The sequence below is a fragment of the Pomacea canaliculata genome, linkage group LG14 (assembly GCF_003073045.1).
Source record: "Pomacea canaliculata isolate SZHN2017 linkage group LG14, ASM307304v1, whole genome shotgun sequence".
Taxonomy (NCBI): Eukaryota; Metazoa; Mollusca; class Gastropoda; order Architaenioglossa; family Ampullariidae; genus Pomacea; species Pomacea canaliculata.
The window spans coordinates 4173625-4200576 of record NC_037603.1 but is presented as its reverse complement, the minus strand read 5'-3'; the positions used below and the strand labels follow the sequence as shown (position 1 = coordinate 4200576).

General features: G+C 39.9%; 2 protein-coding genes across 2 annotated transcripts; both read left to right on the top strand.

Annotated features, from left to right (window-relative positions):
- The first annotated feature begins 424 nt into the window (after positions 1 to 424).
- On the top strand, positions 425 to 2899 carry LOC112555533 (relaxin receptor 1-like). Its single transcript, XM_025223967.1, has 3 exons — positions 425 to 523; positions 745 to 1794; positions 2447 to 2899. The coding sequence occupies exons 2-3, from the start codon at positions 820 to 822 to the stop codon at positions 2897 to 2899; spliced, it is 1428 nt and encodes a 475-aa protein (XP_025079752.1). The 5' UTR covers positions 425 to 523; positions 745 to 819.
- A 6169-nt stretch (positions 2900 to 9068) lies between these two features.
- LOC112555185 lies at positions 9069 to 15861 on the top strand. The gene is made up of 6 exons (XM_025223456.1): positions 9069 to 9249; positions 9876 to 10646; positions 11749 to 11868; positions 12699 to 13452; positions 14493 to 15198; positions 15334 to 15861. Exons 3-6 carry the CDS (start codon positions 11860 to 11862, stop codon positions 15626 to 15628), a joined length of 1764 nt encoding a protein of 587 aa, XP_025079241.1. The 5' UTR covers positions 9069 to 9249; positions 9876 to 10646; positions 11749 to 11859; the 3' UTR covers positions 15629 to 15861.
- The last annotated feature ends 11091 nt before the right edge of the window (positions 15862 to 26952 follow it).

The window sequence follows — 26952 nt, the reverse complement described above, 5'->3', positions numbered from 1 at the left end:
TCGAGAAACAAAACTTCTAATACCTTCTCCTTTACAAACAGGTGTATAAATGGTGGTAAAAATTTAAACTGTCAACAATAGTGTGCTTACTACTTCCTGTGCACTTTATTCGTACTAGTATAATTATTGTCTACATTTTTTTAACTGTGAAACTTAAAGCAATTAATGATAACCAATTCCAGTTATTTCAACTGTAATGTTTTATGACATTGCTCCTGTCTCAACATGAAGTCAATATGTGTAACAGTCAGCGTACGCACGGTGTCCCGATCATCACTTCACACACGTGTTTCTGGCGTGTGACGAGGTCTCTAGATGCTGGGGCAGTACAGATGGCGCTACACACTCCTGTCCACCATCACTGACACCATTGCCTCCATTTCAATGTGTCGGCGTGCATCAGAGTGTCCCGTACACACTAGTCTGTGATCATCGTGATGACTGCAAAGACGGGAGCGACGAAGACTTCTGCTACTTTCCACCCTGCCACCCTTTGTCTCCTTTTCGATGTGCAGGCAGGAGGGTTTGTTGCTTCTCTGTTGACTTCTTATGTGAGCATTGTTATGATCACCCATACACAAAGGAGACAACTTTCAGCTCGGTACCAACTCCTTTGTCCTGAGTCTAAGATAATTAAAGAAAACGTTATTATTGTTGACACATTTAAATTATTATACGCGAACTTTCGTTTTTCTAGGTTTGTCCGGTTGCTACGAAGATGAAAAAACACTATTGTGTGTGCAGTGTGTCGAGCACTGGGAGCGCTGTAACGGACAAGTAGACTGCGATGATCATGCCGATGAAGATCGATGTCAAACGATGTTGCCGAAAGACAACACCCTGGAGCTCGACCTCCCTCTCAAAATTGATTTCGATTCAAAAGGAATGTTTTCTTATTCACCATATATCAACTTTGAATATAATTCATCCGAGATGTTTTTTTGTCCGGAATCACACTTCACGTGTGTCAGCCTTCAGCAGGTGTGTCTACCTGTCTACCTCCGATGTAACGGGGTCAACGACTGTCCTGGTCACGAAGACGAGGCGGCATGTGACAGGTACACGTGTCCAGGCTTCTACCGCTGCCGCGCCTCTCAGGTGTGTGTTCACGAGAGTCACGTGTGTGACGGGATCTACCATTGTCCTCAACATGATGATGAAATATTGTGCAATGAAACATGTCCACACAACTGTGTCTGTCACGGCTGGGCTTTTGGTTGTTCTGGTATCTTCCATGCTGCTAGCTACCCTAACCTTCGATACGTTAATGCCAGTGGGACAGCAATGAACTTGATTGACTTTAAAAGTAATATCTATCTCGTTCATCTCATTCTGCTTCGGTGTAATATAACCATGTTGTATGAGGTGACATTGCCTAATCTCCGCTTTCTGGACCTCAGCAACAATAAATTGACTCACATTAGCAACAATTTGTTTACTGGTCTAACACGACTAGAGTCTCTCAAATTAAATTTTAATCCATTGAATGAATTGTCTTTAGTTGAAACAAGACAAACATCGTCTCTCAAAATTCTCGACCTCTCTAACGTCCTAATTCCGAAATTTAACTCTGGTAACATTTTCCTTCCGACCCTAACAACACTAAATCTTTCCGGTAGCAACTTAGATCACGTGACAGGACAGGGCTTTGAGGGAGCAAGAAGTTTAAGTTTATTGGACCTGAGACGTTGCCCTATGACTATTTTTCCACGAGAAATATTTTATAATCTTTCTAAACTACAGGAGATATTTGCTGACAACTACAAGCTGTGCTGTCCGGCCATACTGCCCCTGGTTTCAACGTGCTCAACTGTCACGCTCCTTCAGATGAAGTGTCTTCCTGTGACGATCTGCTGCGATCCGGAGTCTACCGAGCAGGAGTCGCCATCTTTGCCTCACTGGCGCTACTGGGAAACCTCAGCTCCTTGGTTTACCGTTTGATGTTGCACAAAAACGTCAGGTAACGTCGGGTATGACGTCTTCGTCACCAACCTGTGTGTGGCGGACTTCTGATGGGTTGTACCTGTCAATCATCGGTATCGCCGACTTCCGGTACAGAGGATCCTATGTGTGGGAGGATGTCGGGTGGAGAAACAGCAGTTTGTGCAAACTGGCAGGTTTTACGTCTTTACTGTCATGTGAAGTTTCCGTCTTCATCATCTTTCTCATTACAGTTGACCGCTTCCTTGTTCTTCGTTTTCCTTTCAGCCAGGTGCACTTTGGCAAACGTTCAGCGCAGTGCGCATGCGCAGTGTCGTGGCTCACAGGTGTGGCCTTGTCTTGTGTTCCTCTACTGCCCATGACGTCACACTGGCAGTTTTACAGCCAGACAAGCATCTGTATTCCACTTCCTACCTCCAGGGTACAGTTTCTAGGTCGCGAATACGCGTTTGGAGTTATTATTATTTTAAATTTTATTTTTTTCATTTTGATTCTTACTGGACAGGCTTCGATATACTGGTCTGTTCACACCAATTCTATGTCTGCACAAAATACATTGAAGTCAAGAAAAGAGGTTACTATTGCCAAACGTCTAATCACAGTAGTGATGTCCGACTTCTTGTGCTGGTTTCCTGTCGGCTTAACGGAAATCCTTGCGTCCAACGGTATCCCTATATCCGGAGAGGTCAATGTGGGGATCGCCATTTTTGTTCTTCCTATTAACGCTGCGGTCAACCCATTCCTGTACACCATCAACATCTACCTGGAACTCAGGCGTCGAAGAAGGGAGGAAGAACGCAGGAAACGTATAATTGACCAACTCAAATTTTCTAGTGGATTCGCTGGCAATGCAAAGACTACGTTAACTACTAATGACACTATGGAACTTCTTAAAACGTTGCTTACAATGAAAACATTTTCGCATATGGATTTGCAGAAAATGCTGCAAGAGATTTGATAAGGATTGAATAATAAAGCTTGACATTTGAGTTAGGAGTCTAGCATGGTTAGCTACACAGAATTGTATTTTTTATTATTAACACTTACGATAATAGTATTTTAAGTGAGTTGTGAACTTACTCGAGAGTATAACCGCTATGGATGTTACCTGTCTAGTAGAAGTACGAAAGACAGGAATATGAGAGTCGAAAACTCTTGAGAGTACAAGCTTTTCCTTAAGGGCCAGGAGACCAGGAATCGGCATCCTTATTCGCAAGCGGCTGGGAGTATTCTCAGATTGTCCATAATCTTTAACAGAGTTATCTACGCTTGGGCTGAAGCAGCAGCGTGACCATCAACCTTATGTACGCTCTCACCGCAGTCTACGCAGAGGACGATGTGGATTTATTCTACGGACAGTTCACAAAGGGAACGAATAAACGGAGTGTCAGAAATATAGATAAATGAATAAATGAATTTAAATTGAACAGTTCCCTCTGACCTAAATCCCGTGATGCGAGAAAGCCGCGGTCTACGTCTGTCATATTGTTTTTCAATCAGAGCTTCTTCACTTCACTGAATTAAGTTATTTTCCACGATAAAAACAGCACAATTGTAACACAAAAATATTTTTTTTATTGTAATGCAGTAGGATTTATATAGCCCTGTCAGCGGTGTAACATAACAGATTCTGAGTTAAAGATTGGATAATCAAGACTTATTTTGTCACAAGCAGAGTCGCTTCTCTCCCTCGATCAAGGTTGTGTGTAGACAACGATAATAAGTCAATTCGTGTGAAATGATTGACCCCTAATCTTATTATTTAAAAAAATCGATAAATAAGAAATCCGAGTTAAAATCAGAATTCCTGTGTAGGGAGCTCAAGTCAACAGCGACCTCTTCTGTAAACAGAACAGGTCTGAGATGGGTTTTTTTCGTGTGTGACAGATAAGATGATCCTGGTTGAAACTGGATGTGGACAGAAGTAATTGCTAAATGATTTTTTTTAAAAATCAGGTATGTATGTACAGTCAATACTAATTTTGACAACAGTTACAGCACGTTCAGCGAAACATGTTGAGAACTGGACTGTTACATATTGTCAATTAATTGAGTATTTTACGACGACAAGCTTGTGGACGTTTTTCTCAGAAAATTTGATATCCGTCCCTAAGAATACAGCTACAAGTGTTTAACTTAAATACTTTTAGCGATCGACAATTATTCTTATATAACTTGTGATTTGCATCCCTGCACTCTTCATGCTGATTAAAATTATATAGTTGTAGGAGGTAAATTTTACAGATATATTTCAGGACTACTCACATCTATTTTATATATTTTATAATATTTTGAGTTAGAATCGAAATTCCTAATCAAACACATCCACAATATTGTTTTCTATACTCTTGTTTATACTCGTTTGTTATGAAACGTGGATATCTATAAAACACTTCCAATCTATTGAGACGAAATTAAAGCGCATTGCAAAAGACAATAAATAAATAAGCAATTCTTATCGACATCCCATTTCAAAGCTAAACTAAACATTTTGGGGGAACGAGGCTCCACCTGTCAGGCTGCATAGGTTTGTGCCGTAAGATGTTTGAATGTTCTGAGTGGGATTCACTAGTGGAGGGGACAGTGTCTTTGTGTATATTTTACTCCACCTATCACAGGAACCGCACTTTGAGTGGACCAACGATGGCTGAATTGACGAGCGGACTCGTTCGTCTTTTCCAACCTTTTCAGCCATTGTTTGACCCATGGCACGTGGTTACAAGTAAGTGCTTAGCCTGGCCCCGTATGCAGGGAGCACCGATAGCGCCGCTAAAGGTACGATATCCCTTTCGTCACGATAGCGCGGGAAAATTCGTATGCAGGGACCGCCGATAGCCGGCTATCGTAGCTCTACGGCTAATGGAGCCTCACCCCTCCGTTAGCTCGCTATCGTACCGAAAGCACAAGATGGCGGACTGGATGTTCGGGGACCGTATTCTACGCTGTTTGCGCCGAGAACGTGTTTTTCGGGACAGGAATCCTCCCCTGGACCGGTACAACGACCAAGAACTTTACCAGAAATGTAAATTTAGAAGACACGATGTTTTAGAACTGACAAATGACATTGCAGCAGCAATCGAATTGTCGAATCGACGTGGGTCACTTTCTCCAGTGTTACGGGTACAGAATAAATGAGTTATTATGCTGCTGATAAAACTTGTTCAGCTTGTTGTCTATTTGAATTTAGCAGTGATTAGTTGCTTTTTAAATGATATTTTAACTTTGAAAAAGGCAAAATTAACATCCTAGCTTAGGTATTGTGCAGACTAACATGACTCTAATGTGACAGTCAAACCTTCTAGTTCTTGTTATAGGATTTGCCTTGTGTGAGAGAGTTTGTGTGTTTTGAGGCTTTGTACTGTAACCCAAAAATTTTTAGTTTGCATTGCATCTCACTTTTGAATACCTGTTGCAGGGTGTGTGTGTGTTGATGCTTTGTAATGTAACCCACATTTTTTCATTTTGCTCTGCATCTCACTTCAGAATATGTGTTGCAGGTGTGTGAGTTTGTGTGTGTTGAGGCTTTGTACTGTAACTAACAAATTTTTATTTTGCTTTGCATCTCACTGCTAAATACCTGTTGCAGGGTGTGTGTGTGTGTTGATGCTTTGTAATGTAACCCACTTTTTTTGGCATTGCATCTCACTTCTGAATACCTGTTACAGGTGAGAGTGTGTGTGTGGTTGTGTGTGTGTGTTTTGAGACTATGTAATGTAACCCACATTTTTTTTAATTTCGCATTGCATCTCACTTCAGAATATGTGTTGCAGGTGTATGAGTTTGTGTGTGTTGAGGCTTTGTACTGTAACCCACATTTTTTAGTTTGCATTGCATCTCACTTTTGAATAGCCGTTGCAGGGATGTGTGTGTGTGACTTTGTACTGTCACCAACATTTTTTCATTTTGCATTCTATCTCATTTCAGAATATGTGTTGCAGGTGTGTGAGTTTGTGTGTGTTGAGGCTTTGTACAGTAACCCACATTTTTTTAATTGCACATTGCATCTCACTTCAGAATATGTGTTGCAGGTGTGTGAGTGTGTGTGTGTTGAGGCTTTGTACTGTCACCCACATTTTTTAACTGTATACAGATCCACGCTAATATACAAAAATGCATACACTGGCAGTGCTGCTAGTTTTAATTATCATTTATCTCTTTGTCTAGCTTGCTTATTTAGCTTTTAGCAGCCAGACTTCTAGTTTGAGATTTTAATTTCTAGTTCCATTTGGCTTATTATAGACTGCTTTTTGGTCTTTGAAATGTTATATCATGAGCTGTTGCTCTGTATCTCCTTTGCTGGCTGTTTTTCTTTTTTTCATTCTAAGGGTTTTCCGGTTGACCAGGGTGGTGTTGAGGGGTAGAAGTTTGCCAACGATTTGAAGGGACTTGAATATTCTGTGGCAGCAAAGAAAAATATGTAGTAAATGATGGTTGCAAGAGTGGCAATTAGATTTCTGCATATACATCAATAGCATTCTAAAGAAAAGTGATATTATCCACAAACTGATTTAGTGTAAAGTGGCAGAAAATTATCAATCCTGCAAAAATGGACTGAAAATATCATTTAAATGTATATATATATATTTGTGTGTGGATGCAATAATTCACTTTTCATTTTGCTTTTGTTTTAAAATGTGTGATAGTGACTGTTTGAGTGTAAAATAAATTTCACTATGTAATTTTTAAGATATTGTGTATTACTTGTTGAGATGGCAGCATGTTGAACTCAAACTTCAGAACACAGCATTCTGCGCACAAACTTCACAACAGAGCCACCATGAAACATGAATTCATTCAGCCTGCTTACCTCCTGTGAATCTGGACCATTCACTGGAATAAAAAAATGTTTTAAAAATTGTACTTCATTTAATCAACAAGCATATAGCTGATGTATAAACAATAAAAGAAAAGTAAATAATGGTTGCATTTGAGGCAAGATTAAACCAACCCATTTCAACCTGTGGTGCTGTGTCCCCAGTTACCAAGAATGTAAAGCGTGTAATATTAACAATTTTAAGTGTGATTTAAACATCCAAAGCATACAATATGTTTCACTGCTCCCCTCCCTACATCCAGCTGATTTGCAAGCATAATCACATTTTCTATTATAATTTCATAAAAAATATAAATAAAAATAAGTAATTATTCTGTCATTTACTGTTTTCTATACTTTTTTAGCCAGTTAATATGTCACTTACCTCCAATACCACTGTTCAGGGTTTTCCATGGATATCTCCTCTAACAAAATTTTTATTTCCATGTCACTGAAATTGGCTTTTCGCATACGTTTCGTTTCCCGTTTTTCTGCAACTAGGACATCGTCAGGGAGAAAAAGTAAACGCTACTTTTAAAACAAATACATGCGCAGCAGCGCATGAAAACCGGGCCTTTTGGGGGAACGAGGCTCCACCTGTCAGGCTGCATAGGTTTGTGCGGTAAGATGTTTGAATGTTCTGAGTGGGATTCACTAGTGGAGGGGACAGTGTCTTTGTGAATATTTTACTCCACCTATCACAGGAACCGCACTTTGAGTGGACCAACGATGGCTGAATTGACGAGCGGACTCGTTCGTCTTTTCCAACCTTTTCAGCCATTGTTTAACCCATGGCACGTGGTTACAAGTAAGTGCTTAGCCTGGTCTTATAGGACATGGAGGATCTTATAGGCGACATACCCGTAAATATTTTCCATGAGTCCACCATAACCGAGCTCTACTCTTCCCCGACGATGTCCATACATAAGTAAATCCGATCACTGTTGATATAGATAATCTAATTTAAAGCTGGGATTCAGAATATATTCAAGTTATTAATACAGTTAATATCCAATGGCTTGCTGTTAATACGTTGAAATAACACAACCACAGACTTCTTCCGTCCTGTATAAACCAATGTAGACAATGTCTCGGCGTTAAATCTTCACTTCTATCAATAGTACAATTAAAAAAAAAAAAACAAAAAAAACAACAACAACGGTCTCACTTCCGCCGCCTCTCAATGAATCTTTTTAACGATTCTCTCCCTTGCGTCACAAAATCTGTTACGCTATAAATGCGCATTCACACAAGATGAGGTCTTTCATGGGAGACTACTGTTGTTATTTACAAATAGGCTATTCATAAACATTTTAAGGAGCCCTGTGGAAAAAAATACAATTAATGAGCTTTTGTTACACACATCCCATCGTTAAGGATTAATTTTTTTTTGCAGGGACTTATCCCTGACATTCCTCTGCTAATAATAATAATAATAATAATAATAATAATAATAATAATAATAATAATAATAATAAATAATAATAATAATAAATGGATTAGAGATTAAAGTTTTTATGCTTCATGTAACAGCATAATCATTATATATGAAGTCTGTATGGAAACATCTCGAAATAAAAATCCAGGTCACGCCTTTTGTTATTTGAGGTCTGGTTACTGAATGTGTGATGACAAATTATCAAAATATAGCACCAGAAGTTGAAGACTGACAAAATATTTTCTTAAAACTGGTCTATTGCAGTTACTTATTGCATGTATGTGTTGTTTTGGTTTTGGAAGGAGATTATATGGAAAACATATTTTCTTGATACTCCAGTTTCAGCACATCATGTAATGCGCTAGTAAATAATCCGACACGACATACTTTGAGGATGGAGTAGTGGTTGAGTTTAGTCGCTTGTCTGTGAGTGTGTACCAGTGTGGTGTCCGCATACTAAACCGTTGCGTGTCGGTAGTCGAATAAAGTGTCCGGCTTGGTTAAGGCGGCGATAGAGTGACTAAAGTTGAAGGGTTAGAAAGAAGTTCTGAAATTAAAAAAATGATCTGACAATCGGTGGATTTACATTTGGTCTGTCCAAACACACACGCACACACACACACGTGCTCGCTCATGGACATAAATGCAATTCATCAGATTTTTTTAATTAGATATCAAATACTAGGAGACTTCGTTCAATGCTCTGTGGAGCAGTCTATTAAATCTTTTAAAACATGTTCGCTGTTTGAAAATATTTTAGAAACTTTGTTGATCTTATTTTCCTACTGATGACGTCTTGAGTGCGTCATTTGTTCCACGTCACTTGAAGCAGAAAAAGACGTCATATATAAAAATAGAGTCTTTGTCTGAGGCCAAGTGAGCGGTGAAAAACAACGGTCTTCGTCCGCCATCTTCTTTACATCTCTCTGTGACATTCCTCTGAACGTGTGCCTCGTCGACTTGAGTTATCTACAAATATCTTTATCGTCATCGTTATCTGAGAGAGGAGGGGGGTTGTTGGGCTGTGTGTGTGTGTGTTACGTCGTGCGTATGGAAGGTAAGTGTTCAAGGTAAGTGTTCGTTCGTCTTAGTACAAAGATGTTGACCCCGTTGGCCCTATGAAAGAGCAGGAAGATAAATGGATTGGTCTGCCTTGAATATTACATTCGGCATGGATGGTGGAACGATAATGACTGACGCCATGGCTACAACCCTAGTTGCTTATTCCATTACCTGAGGTCAAAGGTGTGACACAGTTTTAAATGTCTACATCAAGAACAGAAATGTTGGCGAGAAGTTGACTACGGTAATAACAGTGACATGTAGAACTTAACTTGAAGCAAAATTTATTTTTTTTGGTGTACATTCCTGCCCATATTTGTTTACTTCATACTCAAAAAGTCTGTCATCTAGTTCCTTAGAGTGTATAGTACTAAATTTGTTTATTTATCTCAGCGACTGCTACTGTATCCGTAAAAAAGAGTTTACATTCTTTCTCATTATGAGTTCCCCAAAGTTACAGTCAGTTAGTGAGTGTAAGTCAGTCAGTCTGTCAGTCAGTCAGTCAGTCAGTCAGTCAGTCAGTCAGTCAGTCAGTCAGTCAGTCAGTCAGTCAGTCAGTCAGTCAGTCAGTCAGTCTTGTAGCTACGTCGCACTCTGCCATTTAATGATTTGTTTTGGTAGCGAACGTACAGAGAGAGAGAGCACAGCAGGTGACAACAGTGATGTACAAAAAGCAGCAACATGATGCAGGGATTTCATTCTTTGTGCTCGTTGGTCTCCCCCGCCCTTCCCCAAGTCTCTCCTCCCTCCACATGAGGTCTGTACGTCATCTGACAGCAGGTGTCTTCTTCTTTTTGATCGTCAAAAAAGCTCTTCTACAGGTAGGACCCGCGCACGGCCTTGTGATCTTACAAATCATTGATGTTTCAAGAGCTTGAGATTCCAGAGCACATTTAATTACTGGTGTGTGTGTGCGCGCGCGCACTCGTGCATTCAGATCAAATTTAACTAGTCTCCACGTCTCCACATCTACCGAATAATAATAATACTTCAAACTTATATCGCAATCTTTTGTATCTCCATGTGGACTCAAAGCGCTTGACATATTCACATAATGTGAGCACTCAAATGTTTAGCGCAAGAAACAAATATTTATTCATATACAAACACGCTTACACACATCTCACACGCAGTAACACATGCACATGCATACTATGGGCAATAAATATTGTAGGTAACAAAATGAAATGTTTGAAATTTTCAACAAATGTTAAAACGAGTATAAGATATAAATCATCTTTTCCGGAATGTTTCTGAGCTGTGAGAATTGTTTAGGTTCAAAAACCAGGCTGGGTTCTACCTGTGAAAGACCAGGATGACTGTAGACCACTGACTTCTCTATGGACAAAGTGTTGTCAACTTGCTGTCTCTACAACTTCTCTCGGCGAAAAAGTAGGTTTATTTAGCTTACTTCATTATCGTTCTTTCAGTTTTGTAACTTCTGACTGGCACTGCCATGATTTAATGTGTTGGTAATTAATTGTAGGCATCCCTACTTACATACGTTTGTCGCTCCTAAATTCGTAAAAAGTAATTTTTTTCTACTTTCTACAGATTAAGCCTTAATTGCTACGAAATATAGGGAATTTTTTGGTAGCTATATTTCCTTTTCCGAACAGTCTTCACGTACGCACACACACACACACCGGGATAGAGAAAAACGCATCAAATAAACAGCAAACGTGAAAATTAAAAAATGTATAATGTGATTGAAAATTCAATATTTCTTGAGAGTGACTAACACACTTGAAAATATGTTTTTTTGCGTTGAAACCTGTTTAAAAATCTCTAAGGGTTGACTGGAATTTAAAATATTTTTCTATTTTACCGAGAGCAATAATAAAAACTAAGTTCCTAAATGAAAACCCGACTTTTCAATGAACATAGGTTTCTCCAAAGTAATTACAGTCATTGCTTTCTCTATCTCGCTGCCGTTAGGTAAAAACACTTAAAAGCAACAAAATAACATTTTCCAGCAAAAGAAAAAAGAACAATAAAACGATTGAGACAAACGTCGGAAAATATTTTTCTAGAAGTACCGGAATGTAAGCTACTTCGATTGCCACCCCCCGCCGTGGAATGCGTGTATCTGCCATCCACCGACTGACGAAGGTCTTAGAGAGCAGAAAACAGCAAAAATTTAAAGAATACAAATTTTAGAGGAAGAAGCTTTATAAGCGGAGTATTTCCCTCACTGCTCACAGTACCTGTGTGTCTAGTCAGGTGTGTGTAGTCACATGACTGTTCCTCTGTGCTCTGTAGCTCAAAGTGATCTCAGAATGACTATTAAGTTGTTGCAGTGTTAAAGTTCCTTTATAAATCAGTGTCATTTGATAAAGTCTATGGATAAAACAGACGTTTAAGAAAATAGTATTATTACTGTAGGTTATGGTAAACTCAAATAAAGTCATGACGAGCTGACGAGATGTTGACGACGACTGCAATGAAGTGTGAACAGTATCTAGACCTCTCTTAAACTTTGTTATTACATCAGGGTCAGCTGATAATCTGTCTACAAACTACAGGCATCCATACATCCTTCTAACAAAAGGTTTGTTTAACGAGGAAGAAAAAATACAGAACTAAAGTCACGACAAGTCACGTGATGTCACAGGTGTGTTGTGTAAAGTAATATTAATTCATATTATAGCTTTTCTGTTTCTGTTTTGTTTTTGTGGTTTTTTTTCTATAATTACATTTAAAATGTGTCAGAAATCTATAGAAGCGTTGGAGAACACTATCCACCATCCTCGGGCCGTAGCTATGAAGCGAGTTCAGGTCGTTGCACGGGGACAAGGTGGAAAACCCAGGGATAGATGTTTTGTTTCCAAAGCAATGTAGCAATGTTCACACCCCGCAGATGTTGGTTTACCCCTGGAGTTGTAGTTACAAAGTTGTTGCAAAGATGCCCTGGTGTCACAAAATATGAACTAGTGTCAGCGGGATTCGACACAGCTTGATAACAAAATACAAGATGATTTTCTTTGAAGTCTCCATTTTGCCTCGGGGAAACAGACTTGCTGTCACTTCATTGTCCCTCCTTTTAATGTCTTCCAAGCCTGCCTGAGGTTGTTGATGCATCTGTGTCGATGTCAACTAAAATAATGTTATTAGAGTAGCTTCAAGAGCAGATCTGTCACTCACCGAATAGACATTTTGTAAATCTTCAATTTCCAACTATTGCTGCTATTGTTCTTTTCCCCTTTTACTTTTTTTCTGTTGCGCATCTTTGTACATCTCTTGTCATCAGTGACCTCTCCCACACAAGATGTATGAGCTATAATTTTTGAAATAACAAAAAAAAAAGGAAGTGACCAGATTGATTATAATAGGTTTTTCAGTCTTTCAATTAGTAAGCTTCTGCTGGTGGTGACGGCGACGAAGACGACGACGATGATGATAATGATTTTATGACTTTCTGATGACTAATATTTAATTTTGCAGATGTGCCAGCACTACAAGAATAAATTGTTTCCGATACTCTGTTTACTATTTTTCGTACTTCAAGAAAATGTCACATCAAAAACTGCGACCAGTTATGGCAACAAGTGGGAAGAAAAACATATTACCGAAAAAGTAGTGCTGCCCTTTACACTAGAATCTAGCAGTCTGTTTAATTTCAAACACACTGACCGTTACGTGTCTGTAGAAACAGGTGAAGATGACAAGTCTGACAACGTGGTGACACACGTACATGGTGTGAGCAACACCAGCTCCGCCACCGAGCCACTGGCGAGTGTCAATACGTTTGACGACCTGACTACAAGTTTACCTTCACCTCATTGGCACTTACAGCTTCAAGAATGTGCCAACCACTCGCACATTTATCCCGTGAAGGGCAGCGAAGGGAGCATCCTCATTTCTTTCACACCGACCGACGACTCACAGACATACTCGGTCGTCCTCTCCTGCACCATCGAGCTGCAAGTTCCCCAAGGAATGTTGGCTCACGTGTGGTTGTCAACAGGATTCACGGGAGGTATACATTCAGTCATTTTAACTGATGAGGACAATGTGGTTATATTTAATGATTTTGTCATCAACCTCCCTACTAAACTTTTCACATACTCCAATATTTTGAGGCTTCAGCTGGTGATGAGTGGCATGATAAAAGCTTTTCAGATAAACGTGAACTTCACGGCAGTCCCACAAGGAACTCGGCCACAACTCACCACTACCTTCCTCTCCTCAACTACAGGTACATTATCTAAATAACACGACATTTTTTGTATCATGTAGTCTTTCGTGCCAAAAGATTACATTTATATATACAAACCTTCATTTAATGACTGACTTTAGCGATCCGAGAGGGCAGCTATAGTTTTGCATGTGTGCTCAGTTACACAATTAATAAAAGAAAAGCAGGTGCCAACTACACGAGGCACATCATGGTTGAGAGGAAGGTACACACTTAGCTGGCACCAGTGTTCACATTGAAATAAGGGATTTAATCAGATTAAAGTAACGCTTTTATTTTCATAAAATCTATAGTCATCCTTTTCGTGTCCTTCACACCTAATTACAAAACATTTTCTTGGCACAAATGATTAATGCTTGGCAATATTTTGATAATTCCGCTTAACTTACTCATATTTTCCTTTCTTAGTATTGGAGAAAGTGTAGTGTTACCTTTCCACAATGTCAAAAACGGTGTAGGAGATAGTGCACTTCACGTTTAATTAATTAAAAATGTCTGCACTTCACTTTTAGCGATCCTTCCTTTTCTTCATCCACGTGGTCCTCGGTTTTCTTGTTTTTGCAAATTCCTGAATCATCAGAGTCTCGTAAATCAGAAATAATAATAATCTCAATCTGCATGTTAATTGTTTACTTTGTTCATTCACACAAAACTAGCTTTTCAAACTCCAGCTGTTCAATTGTAGCAACAAATTTCATAGTTTTATAATTTAAACGGTATTATTCTTTTGTTAAGCATTGTGACTCCCACCCCCCACTCCCACACAACCTTCATTTTACTTCTATCTACAATGTACTTTTTATTCAGTGAATAAAACAAAGTGTAATTTACCTTGAAGTACCTTGTGCTGGACTTCATGACAGTTGGAGTTATAACAAGTAAAAGTGTGTTATTGAAAAACATGGAGGGAATCAACCATAGTCAAATTCGGTTATTCGCAGGACTACGAGTAGCTAACATGATGTTATCCAGATAGTTATTAAATTAGCACGACGTTTAATTAAAGTTCAATATGTTTTTAATGCTTCTGCTATTAACAGGCTATATAGACACAACGCAACCGAGAGAAAATAGAGAATACCGTCCTTTCATAAACACATGGACTTACCTGGTGGCACCTGAAGACCACGCTACTGTTATAAACATTTACATTTATGATGGGAGGATAGACTGCTTATTTCATGGCTTAACTTTTTTAATAATCTTTCAAACGAATTTGAATTCCAAACAATATGATATATGTGCTCTACACAAACATTCATACACTGAACCAGTTCTTTATCACGGAGGTGTACGTGTACAGTACAAAAGTTTCACCAGATATCCTCAGCCCTTCTTCAGAATACAGTTCTCGTTCCACCACGTGTCGGCACTACCTGTTCAGCTGTCTGAAGGCAGGTGGAACTGCTCGGCCGTGCGATGGGAGGACATGCAGCATCACTTCCCGTGTAACTTTGTGTCTAACTGTGTGGGCGGCGAAGATGAAGCTGGATGCTGGTCAGGTGACGGCACGTGCAGTCCGGGGACATTGCAGGCTGACGGCCGATGTTTTTCACTTTCATTTTTAGTTGAAGAAGAAATGTCTTGGATCAATGCACATGAACAGTGTCAGAAGCGAGGAGGACAGTTGCCAAGTCTGAGTACAAAACAGGTGTGGGAATCTGTGACAGACCTTTTCGTGAGGACTGACGAATGTTCTTGTTTCTTCATTGGCGCCAGGTCAGCCCCTCCGACAATATCCGTGATGTAAGTGCTTGATCCTCTTTTTTATTTCTCTTTGTTTATATTCTTAAATACAAATGATGAAATGATAAAATCATCAAAGCTAGTACAGTAGTTTAATAGTTTTCGTATTTCTTATTTTGCTATTATCTTATGCAGGTATAGAAACAGCTGGATGTGGTCAGACGACACGATCGCCCATTTCATCAAACTGTATACACTGGCGCTCTCTCGTTTTAATACTGATCTTTGCACTTCTTTGTGGAATCTGATTAGAACATTTGACAAGATTCCACTTTTAATGAGAGAGTGTCAAGACTCCTATGCTGCTTCTTGTCTTTTGTGTGAGATTCCGGGAACTTCAAGTTTATATGAACACAATAAACTGCCAGAGATAAGAACAATATCCACTCCAAATTTCAGCAAGGTCACGTTATGTACATATTTTTTGTGAATCTCATTAGTCTTTTGTTTAAATGCACATACACTATATGCAAAGAAGAACTGTTTACAATATAAGTTTTTATTCATCAAGCAAAGAAAACTTCTAATACCTTCTCCTTTACAAACAGGTGTATAAATGGTGGTAAAAATTTAAACTGTCAACAATAGTGTGCTTACTACTTCCTGTGCACTTTATTTCTACTAGTATAATTATTGTCTACATTTTTTTAACTGTGAAACATAAAGCAATTAATGATAACCAATTCCAGTTTTTTCAACTGTAATGTTTTATGACATTGCTCCTGTCTCAACATAAATTCAATATGTGTAACAGTCAGGCTACATACAGTGTCCCGATCATCACTTCACACACGTGTTTCTGGCGTGTGACGAGGTCTCTAGATGCTGGGGCAGTACAGATGGCGCTACACACTCCTGTCCACCACCACTGACACCATTGCCTCCATTTCAATGTGTCGGCGTGCATCAGAGTGTCCCGTACACACTAGTCTGTGATCATAGTGCTGACTGCAAAGACGGGAGCGACGAAGACTTCTGCTACTTTCCACCCTGCCACCCTTTGTCTCCTTTTCGATGTGCAGGCAGGAGGGTTTGTTGCTTCTCTGTTGACTTCTTATGTGAGTATTGTTATGATCATACTACACAAAGGAGACAACTTTCAGCTCGGTACCAACTCTTTTGTCCTGAGTCTAAGATAATTAAAGAAAACGTTAGTATTATTCACACATTTAAATTATAATACGCGAACTTTCGTTTTTCTAGGTTTGTCCGGTTGCTACGAAGATGAAAAAACACTATTGTGTGTGCAGTGTGTCGAACACTGGGAGCGCTGTAACGGACAAGTAGACTGCGATGATCACGCCGATGAAGATCGATGTCAAAAGAAATTCTTGCCGAAAGACAACACCCTGGAGCTCGACCTCCCTCTCAAAATTGATTTGGATTCAAAAGGAATGTTTTCTTATTCACCATACAACAACTTTGAATATAATTCATCCGATATATTTTTTGTCCGGAATCGCACTTCACGTGTGTCAGCCTTCAGCAGGTGTGTCTGCCTGTCTACCTCCGATGTAACGGGGTCAACGACTGTCCTGGTCACGAAGACGAGGTGGCATGTGACAGGTACACGTGTCCAGGCTTCTACCGCTGCCGCGCCTCTCAGGTGTGTGTTCACGAGAGTCACGTGTGTGACGGAATCTACCATTGTCCTCTACATGATGATGACATATTGTGCAATGAAACATGTCCACACAACTGTGTCTGTCACGGCTGGGCTTTTGGTTGTTCTGGTATCTTCCATGCTGCTAGCTACCCTAACCTTCGATACGTTAATGCCAGTGGGACAGCAATGAACTTGATTGACTTTAAAAGTAATATCTACCTCGTTCATCTCATTCTAGTTCGGTGTAATATAACCAGGTTGCATGAGGTGACATTGCCTAATCTCCGCTTTCTGGACCTCAGTAGCAATAAATTGACTCACATTAGCAACATTTTGTTTACTGGTCTAACAAGACTAGAATCTCTCAAATTAAGTTTTAATCCACTGAATGAATTGTCTTTAGTTGAAGCAAGACAAACATCGTCTCTCAAAATTCTCGACCTCTCTAACGTCCTAATTCCGAAATTTAACTCTGGTAACATTTTCCTTCCGACCCTAACAACACTAAATCTTTCCGGTAGCAACTTAGATCACGTGACAGGACAGGGCTTTGAGGGAGCAAGAAGTTTAAGTTTATTGGACCTGAGACGTTGCCCTATGACTATTTTTCCACGAGAAATATTTTATAATCTTTCTAAACTACAGGAGATATTTGCTGACAACTACAAGCTGTGCTGTCCGGCCATACTGCCCCCTGGTTTCAACGTGCTCAACTGTCACGCTCCTTCAGATGAAGTGTCTTCCTGTGACGATCTGCTGCGATCCGGAGTCTACCGAGCAGGAGTCGCCATCTTTGCCTCACTGGCGCTACTGGGAAACCTCAGCTCCTTGGTTTACCGTTTGATGTTGCACAAAACGTCAGGTAACGTCGGGTATGACGTCTTCGTCACCAACCTGTGTGTGGCGGACTTTCTGATGGGTTTGTACCTGTCAATCATCGGTATCGCCGACTTCCGGTACAGAGGATCCTATGTCTGGGAGGATGTCGGGTGGAGAAACAGCAGTTTGTGCAAACTGGCAGGTTTTACGTCTTTACTGTCATGTGAAGTTTCCGTCTTCATCATCTTTCTCATTACAGTTGACCGCTTCCTTGTTCTTCGTTTTCCTTTCAGCCAGGTGCACTTTGGCAAACGTTCAGCGCAGTGCGCATGCGCAGTGTCGTGGCTCACAGGTGTGGCCTTGTCTTGTGTTCCTCTACTGCCCATGACGTCACACTGGCAGTTTTACAGCCAGACAAGCATCTGTATTCCACTTCCTACCTCCAGGGTACAGTTTCTAGGTCGCGAATACGCGTTTGGAGTTATTATTATTTTAAATTTTATTTTTTTCATTTTGATTCTTACTGGACAGGCTTCGATATACTGGTCTGTTCACACCAATTCTATGTCTGCACAAAATACATTGAAGTCAAGAAAAGAGGTTACTATTGCCAAACGTCTAATCACAGTAGTGATGTCCGACTTCTTGTGCTGGTTTCCTGTCGGCTTAACGGAAATCCTTGCGTCCAACGGTATCCCTATATCCGGAGAGGTCAATGTGGGGATCGCCATTTTTGTTCTTCCTATTAACGCTGCGGTCAACCCATTCCTGTACACCATCAACATCTACCTGGAACTCAGGCGTCGAAGAAGGAGGAAGAACGCAGGAAACGTATAATTGACCAACTCAAATTTTCTAGTGGATTCGCTGGCAATGCAAAGACTACGTTAACTACTAATGACACTATGGAACTTCTTAAAACGTTGCTTACAATGAAAACATTTTCGCATATGGTTTGCAGAAAATGCTGCAAGAGATTTGATAAGGATTGAATAATAAAGCTTGACATTTGAGTTAGGAGTCTAGCATGGTTAGCTACACAGAATTGTATTTTTTATTATTAACACTTACGATAATAGTATTTTAAGTGAGTTGTGAACTTACTCGAGAGTATAAACCGCTATGGATGTTACCTGTCTAGTAGAAGTACGAAAGACAGGAATATGAGAGTCGAAAACTCTTGAGAGTACAAGCTTTCCTTAAGGGCCAGGAATCGGCATCCTTATTCGCAAGCGGCTGGGAGTATTCTCAGATTGTCCATAATCTTTAACAGAGTTATCTACGCTTGGGCTGAAGCAGCAGCGTGACCATCAACCTTATGTACGCTCTCACCGCAGTCTACGCAGAGGACGATGTGGATTTATTCTACGGACAGTTCACAAAGGGAACGAATAAACGGAGTGTCAGAAATATAGATAAATGAATAAATGAATTTAAATTGAACTGTTCCCTCTGACCTAAATCCCGTGATGCGAGAAAGCCGCGGTCTACGTCTGTCATATTGTTTTTCAATCAGAGCTTCTTCACTTCACTGAATTAAGTTATTTTCCACGATAAAAACAGCACAATTGTAACACAAAAATATTTTTTTTATTGTAATGCAGTAGGATTTATATAGCCCTGTCAGCGGTGTAACATAACAGATTCTGAGTTAAAGATTGGATAATCAAGACTTATTTTGTCACAAGCAGAGTCGCTTCTCTCCCTCGATCAAGGTTGTGTGTAGACAACGATAATAAGTCAATTCGTGTGAAATGATTGACCCCTAATCTTATTATTAAAAAAATAGATAAATAAGAAATCCGAGTTAAAATCAGAATTCCTGTGTAGGGAGCTCAAGTCAACAGCGACCTCTTCTGTAAACAGAACAGGTCTGAGATGGTTTTTTTCGTGTGTGACAGATAAGATGATCCTGGGTGAAACTGGATGTGGACAGAAGTAATTGCTAAATGATTTTTAAAAAAATCAGGTATGTATGTACACTCAATACTAATTTTGACAACAGTTACAGCACGTTCAGCGAAACATGTTGAGATCTGGACTGTTAAATATTGTCAATTAATTGAGTATTTTACGACGACAAACTTGTGGACGTTTTTCTCAGAAAATTTGATATCCGTCCCTAAGAATACAGCTACAAGTGTTTAACTTAAATACTTTTAACGATAGACAATTATTCTTATATAACTTGTGATTTGTATCCCTGCACTCTTCATGCTGATTAAAATTATATAGTTGTAGGAGGTAAATTTTACAGATATATTTCAGGACTACTCACATCTATTTTATATATTTTATATTTTGAGTTAGAATCGAAATTCCTAGTCACACACATCCACAATATTGTTTTCTATACTCTTATTTATACTCGTTTGTTATGAAACGTTGATATCTATAAAACACTTCCAATCTATTGAGACAAAATTAAAGCGCATTGCAAAAGACAATAAATAAATAAGCAATGCTTATCGACAGCCCATTTCAAAGCTAAACTAAACATTTTGGGGGAACGAGGCTCCACCTGTCATGCAGCATAGGTTTGTGCCGTATGGTGTTTGAATGTTCTGAGTGGGATTCACTAATGGAGGGGACAGTGTCTTTGTGTATATTTTACTCCACCTATCACAGGAACCGCACTTTGAGTGGACCAACGATGGCTGAATTGACGAGCGGACTCGTTCGTCTTTTCCAACCTTTTCAGCCATTTTTTAACCCATGGCACGTGGTTACAAGTAAGTGCTTAGCCTGGTCTTATAGGACATGGAGGATCTTAATTATAGCCGACATACCCGTAAATATTTTCCATGAGTCCACCATAACCGAGCTTTACTCTTCCCCGACGATGTCCATACACAAGTAAATCCGATCACTGTTAATATAGATAATCTAATTTAAAGCTGGGATTCAGAATATATTCAAGTTATTAATACAGTTAATATCCAATGGCTAGCTGTTAATACGTTGAAATAACACAACCACAGACTCCTTCCGTCCTGTATAAACCAATGTAGACAATGTCTCGGCGTTAAATCTTCACTTCTATCAATAGTACAATTAAAAAAAAAACAAAACAAAAAAAGAACAACAACGGTCTCACTTCCGCCGCCTCTCAATGAATCTTTTTAACGATTCTCTCCCTTGCGTCACAAAAATCTGTCACGCTATTAATGCGCATTCACACAAGATGAGGTCTTTAATGGGAGACTACTGTTGTTATTTACAAATAGGCTATTCATAAACATTTTAAGGAGCCCTGTGGAAAAAATAAAATTAATGAGCTTTTGTTACACACATCCCATCGTTAAGGATTAATTTTTTTTTGCAGGGACTTATCCCTGACATTCCTCTGCTAATAATAATAATAATAATAATAATAAGCGAATGGATCAGAGGTTAAAGTTTTTATGCTTCATGTAACAGCATAATCATTATATATGAAGTCTGTATGGAAACATCTCGAAATAAAAATCCAGGTCACGCCTTTTCTTATTTGAGGTCAGGTTACTGAATGTGTGATGACAAATTATCCAAATATAGCACCGGAAGTTGAAGACTGACAAAATGTTTTCTTAAAACTGGTCTATTGCAGTTACTTATTGCATGTATGTGTTGTTTTGGTTTTGGAAGGAGATTATGTGGAAAACATATTTTCTTGATATTCCAGTTTCAGCACATCATGTAATGCGCTAGTAAATAATCCGACACGACATACAGTGGAACCTCGGTTAGCGAACGCCTCGGATAGCGAATATTTCGGATAACGAACAAAAATTTCGTTAAAAGTTTGTCTCGGATAGCGAACAAAATTTCGGATAACGAACAGCCACGTGAACCACACGTGACCGACCAGCGTGTCATCATTCGCGCTCGAGACACAGTTACGATCAGTCGTCCCTTATCTATGCGCATCCTTCTTATTTAGTGATTTTTGTGCTTTATTTTAATAAGACAATCCTCAATCATGGCTCCAAAGAAGATTAAGAGCAAGTAATAGTAGTGAGGTAATGACAAGGAAGCGGCCAACAAATGAATTGTAAAAGGAAATGATTTCAAAGTATGAAGGCGGCATGTCTGTCGGATATGTGTCACGACGCCGCCGGTGCCTATAGTTTCTCGCTCTCTCAAACTCACCAGCGGGTCGGACAATTGCGCGTTCTTTCACTCAGAAAAAAAAAGATTCGCCTGTTCGATCGAGTCTGCCCTTGTTTACTAAACAAAAACTCAAAAGAAGAAATCTCGACTAAAAAAATACAGTCACTAACACGCTGGTTTCTTCTTTGACTATCACACTCAATCTTTTACTCACTCGCGAGGCACATTGTCTTGGCAAAGGCTCTCTTCTAACTCACTCCGTCTTCTATCCGCTCTTTTAACCTCCTTCTTCTTCCAAAAAAAATGTCCTCTCACGTCCTTCTGCTTCCATATCCCTTCTCAACGATCCTCCCTCTTACCTCACTCTTTCTTTTGACGTCACTCTCCGTCATTTTTCACGTTCCATTTAGACAACGTCCATCATTCGCACGCTTTCATCTACACACGCGCCCAGTCCTAGCACTCTGACTAGATCCATGACATTTCTCCCCCCTTCCATTGAAAAAAAAATTTTCCTAATTTTTTTTCATTGTCCGTAAAGCTAGGTTACATGACAAACACTATACTAATCCCAATGTTAATGTTCGTAGTCACTCTTTTTTTCTCTGAATTTTACAGTAAATAACAATATCCTTTTTCTCGCGACACGTCTCTTTTGAAAATCAACAGTCATAGTAGGCTTGTATTCTATCCTTACAGACTCATGTAAAGATTAGTTTGACAGTTCTCTTCTTGAGAGCTCTCACAATTTTCGTCTTCTTGTTTTTGCCCTCTGGCTCAAAACTTAGCAGCAGATATCCTAAATCTTTGAAAGTTGTCCCATAATAGTCCTCTGAAAATGCTCGTTTTTTCTTGACTTTTCCCAGATCTGTCTTGAATTCTTTGAAGGTCTGATGAACCTCAACTTCTTTGGCCAAGGTGCCAATGTCTGTCGTCTTTTCCTCTATCTCACTCGACTTCTGGTGTCTCATGCCCAGATACACCTTTTTAGTTTTTTCTCTCGTCATCGTATATTTGTTTGAGTTCTCTTATCAGTTTTGTCAATTGTTCCACCACTTTGTTAGTCTCAGTATTTGCCATTTCCAGAGATTTCTCTTGTGTTACAGTATTCTCAAGTTCTTTCTTCATGCTTTTTTTATGTTCCTTGAAGAATTTGATTTCTGCTAAGGCTTTCTGAAGGTCATCGGACTGTTTCTTATGACCTAATTCAAGTTCGTGAACTTTTTCTTCAAAGTCACCAACTGTGACCCACTGTTGTTTACACATTTCATCTCTTTCTTTTCGCCAAACCTCTGTCTCAGCCTTAAGCCGAATAATTTCTTTGTCCCGGTCACTGATTTCTCTCTGCAATCTGCGTTCACGATGTTCTGTATTTTCTTTAAAGTTCTGTAAACTTTGTTGCACGGCTTTGATTTCATCACTGAGGTCGTTGATTTTGTGGTTCACTTCTTCATGAACCTCCTGAAGAGTTGATTCTCTCTGTATTGACGGCTGTTGTGCTTGTGACACACGTTGAGCCTTGGTCCTCTCAGACTCTAGATAATGATGAGTAGTTTCCCTTCTAACATTTACTTGGTATCTGTGTTCTTGTGCTCTTTCTCTTCTGTTTGAGGCTGTAAACATAGCAGTGACACTTGCCGGAGACGGGTTCTCCTTTCTCAGGGTAGCTTCATTGCTGTTTGGGTATCGAGCTCTATGGTAATGACAATACCTGGCTATGTGTCCATATCGTTGGCAAGTGTAACATCGCCTTGGGGGTGTCCAATGTAATGGATGGTCTGAGTCATCCTTCTCCAACCAATGGTTTGATGACGACATGCTTTGAACGGATCTAGGAGGTGGCATATTTCTTCTACCCTCTCTGTGGGAAGGAAAATTCCTGTTGCCCTGCTTCTGAAGGGATATCGCCGCGCATTTCTCTTTTTGCGACTGCGTCATAATAGATGAAGGTTGGGAGCTGTATCCCACTTTGGCGAACAAGGATGTATCGGTCCTTCTCGCCAGACACTTGTTTGGATGTGCCATCCGGTAACGCTCAGCCTGCTCTGCCAAAGCATCAGCTGTGGTTAAGCCTCTCTCTCGCAGGTGTACGGATAGGTCTTTAGACACACTTTCATAGTATTGTTCTGTTAGTAGCAGATCTCTCAAGTGTTCATAATCCTTCGGTATCTGGGTGCGGGAAATCCATCTGTCCGCTAGGTAGGATATTCTTTTCAAGAAGGCCGTCATGGATTCAGTAGCATGAGGCCGAACAGTTCTAAATTTTTCTCTGTATTCCTCTTCTGCACGCTGAAAAGTCCGTAGTAATTTCTCTTTTAACATCTCATAACTAGTTTCCCCCTTGCGAGCCAATGTACAATACACATTCAAGGCTTGGCCTTGCAACTTAGCGGCCAGATTCAGCTCCACATCTCTTTCGGCCAGTTGAGAACTTGGCTTGTGTTTCAAATACACATAAGTAGTCATCTATGTCGTCTTTGTCTTCCTGGAATATGGGGAGTTCAGGAATATACCATCCTGGAGTTTGTTCCTGAACAGCCATTCTAACTCTCTTTATATTCTCTTTTACGAATCTTTTTAAAAGAAATCCTTCAGCTTCTTCACGACGCAGACAGACCCGCAACAGGCGAATCACGTCGGGGTCACCAAATTGTCACGACGCCGCCGGTGCCTATAGTTTCTCGCTCTCTCAAACTCACCAGCGGGTCGGACAATTGCGCGTTCTTTCACTCAGAAAAAAAAAGATTCGCCTGTTCGATCGAGTCTGCCCTTGTTTACTAAACAAAAACTCAAAAGAAGAAATCTCGACTAAAAAAATACAGTCACTAACACGCTGGTTTCTTCTTTGACTATCACACTCAATCTTTTACTCACTCGCGAGGCACATTGTCTTGGCAAAGGCTCTCTTCTAACTCACTCCGTCTTCTATCCGCTCTTTTAACCTCCTTCTTCTTCCAAAAAAAATGTCCTCTCACGTCCTTCTGCTTCCATATCCCTTCTCAACGATCCTCCCTCTTACCTCACTATTTCTTTTGACGTCACTCTACGTCATTTTTCACGTTCTATTTAGAGAACGTCCATCATTCGCACGCTTTCATCTACACACGCGCCCAGTCCTAGCACTCTGACTAGATCCATGACATTATGTGATGTCTTATTACCGAAGAAAAAGACAGAAGGGGCAGACACTGGACAAGTTTTTTTCCTCAAAGCTTCAGAAAAGGGAAGTCACCCCCGATTTTATAATGTCACGTGTGCTCATGGAGGGGGAATCCAAGCAGTAATTCCACCCCTTCCTCCCCACACCTGCTTCCATCCACGCCGTCAAAACGGCAAGTTTTCTGATGTTTAAATGCTTTTGTTAATGTTTTTATGTTTATTTAACTCCATTTATATTGCATTATAACTGTTCTCATTAAAACAAATACCTATATAGCCTGTAACTTTCAAATATTAGCGAGTCATTAGGGGCTGGGAACAAATTAAATCTATTTCCTTTATTTCTTTATGGAAAAAATTGTTTCGGATAACGAACATTTCGGATAACGAACAGCTTTCCAGAACGGATTAAGTTCGTTAACCGAGGTTCCACTGTACTTTGAGGGATGGAGTAGTGGTTGAGTTTAATCGCTTGTCTGTGAGTGTGTACCAGTGTGGTGTCCGCATACTAAACCGTTGCGTGTCGGTAGTCAAAGAAAGTGTCCGGCTTAGTTAAGGCGTCGATAGAGTGACTAAAGTTGAAAGGTTAGAAAGAAGTTCTGAAATGAAAAAAATGATCTGACAATCGGTGGACTTACGTTTGGTCTGTCCAAACACACACGCACACACACACGTGCTCGCTCATGGACATAAATACAATTCATCAGATTTTTTTAAATTAGATATCAAATACTAGGAGACTTCGTTCAATGCTCTGTGGAGCAGTCTATTAAATCTTTTAAAACATGTTTAATTGTGAAAATATTTTTAGAAACTTTTTTTATCTTATTTTCCTACTGATGACGTCTTGAGTGCGTCATTTGTTCCACGTCACTTGAAGCAGAAAAAGACGTCATGTATAAAAATAGAGTCTTTGTCTGAGGCCAAGTGAGCGGTGAAAAACAACGGTCTTCGTCCGCCATCTTCTTTACATCTCTCTGTGACATTCCTCTGAACGTGTGCCTCGTCGACTTGAGTTATCTACAAATATCTTTATCGTCATCGTTATCTGAGAGAGGAGGGGGGTTGTTGCGCTGTGTGTGTGTGTGATACGTCATGCGTATGCAAGGTAAGTGTTCAAGGTAAGTGTTCGTTCGTCTTAGTACAAAGATGTTGACCCCGTTGGCCCTATGAAAGAGCAGGAAGATAAATGGATTGGTCTGCCTTGAAGATTACATTCGGCATGGATGGTGGAACGATATTGACTGACGCCATGGCTACAACCCTAGTTGCTTATTCCATTACCTGAGGTCAAAGGTGTGACACAGTTTTAAATGTCTACAGCAAGAACAGAAATGTTGGCGAGAAGTTGACTACGGTAATAACAGTGACATGTAGAACTTAACTTGTAGCAAATTTTTGTTTTTTTGGTGTACATTCCTGCCCATATTTGTTTACTTCATACTCAAAAAGTCTGTCATCTAGTTCCTTAGAGTTTATAGTACTAAATTTGTTTATTTATCTCAGCGACTGCTACTGTACCCGTAAAAAAGAGTTTACATTCTTTCTCATTATGAGTTCCCCAAAGTTACAGTCAGTTAGTGAGTGTAAGTCAGTCAGTCAGTCAGTCAGTCAGTCAGTCAGTCAGTCAGTCTTGTAACTACGTAGCACTCTGCCATTTAATGATTTGTTTTGGTAGCGAACGTACAGAGGGAGAGAGAGAGCACAGCAAGTGACAACAGTGATGTACAAAAAGCAGCAACATGATGCAGGGATTTTATTCTGTGTGCTCGTTGGTCTCCCCCGCCCTTCCCCAAGTCTCTCCTCCCTCCACATGTGGTCTGTACGTCATGTGACAGCAGGTGTCTTCTTCTTTTTGATCGTCAAAAAAGCTCTTCTACAGGTAGGACCCGTACACGGCCTTGTGATCTTACAAATCATTGATGTTTCAAGAGCTTGAGATTCCAGAGCACGTTGTAGTTACTGGTGTGTGTGTGCGCACTCGTGCATTCAGATCAAATTTAACTAGTCTCCACGTCTCCACATCTACCGAATGATAATAATACTTCAAACTTATATCGCAATCTTTTATATCTCCA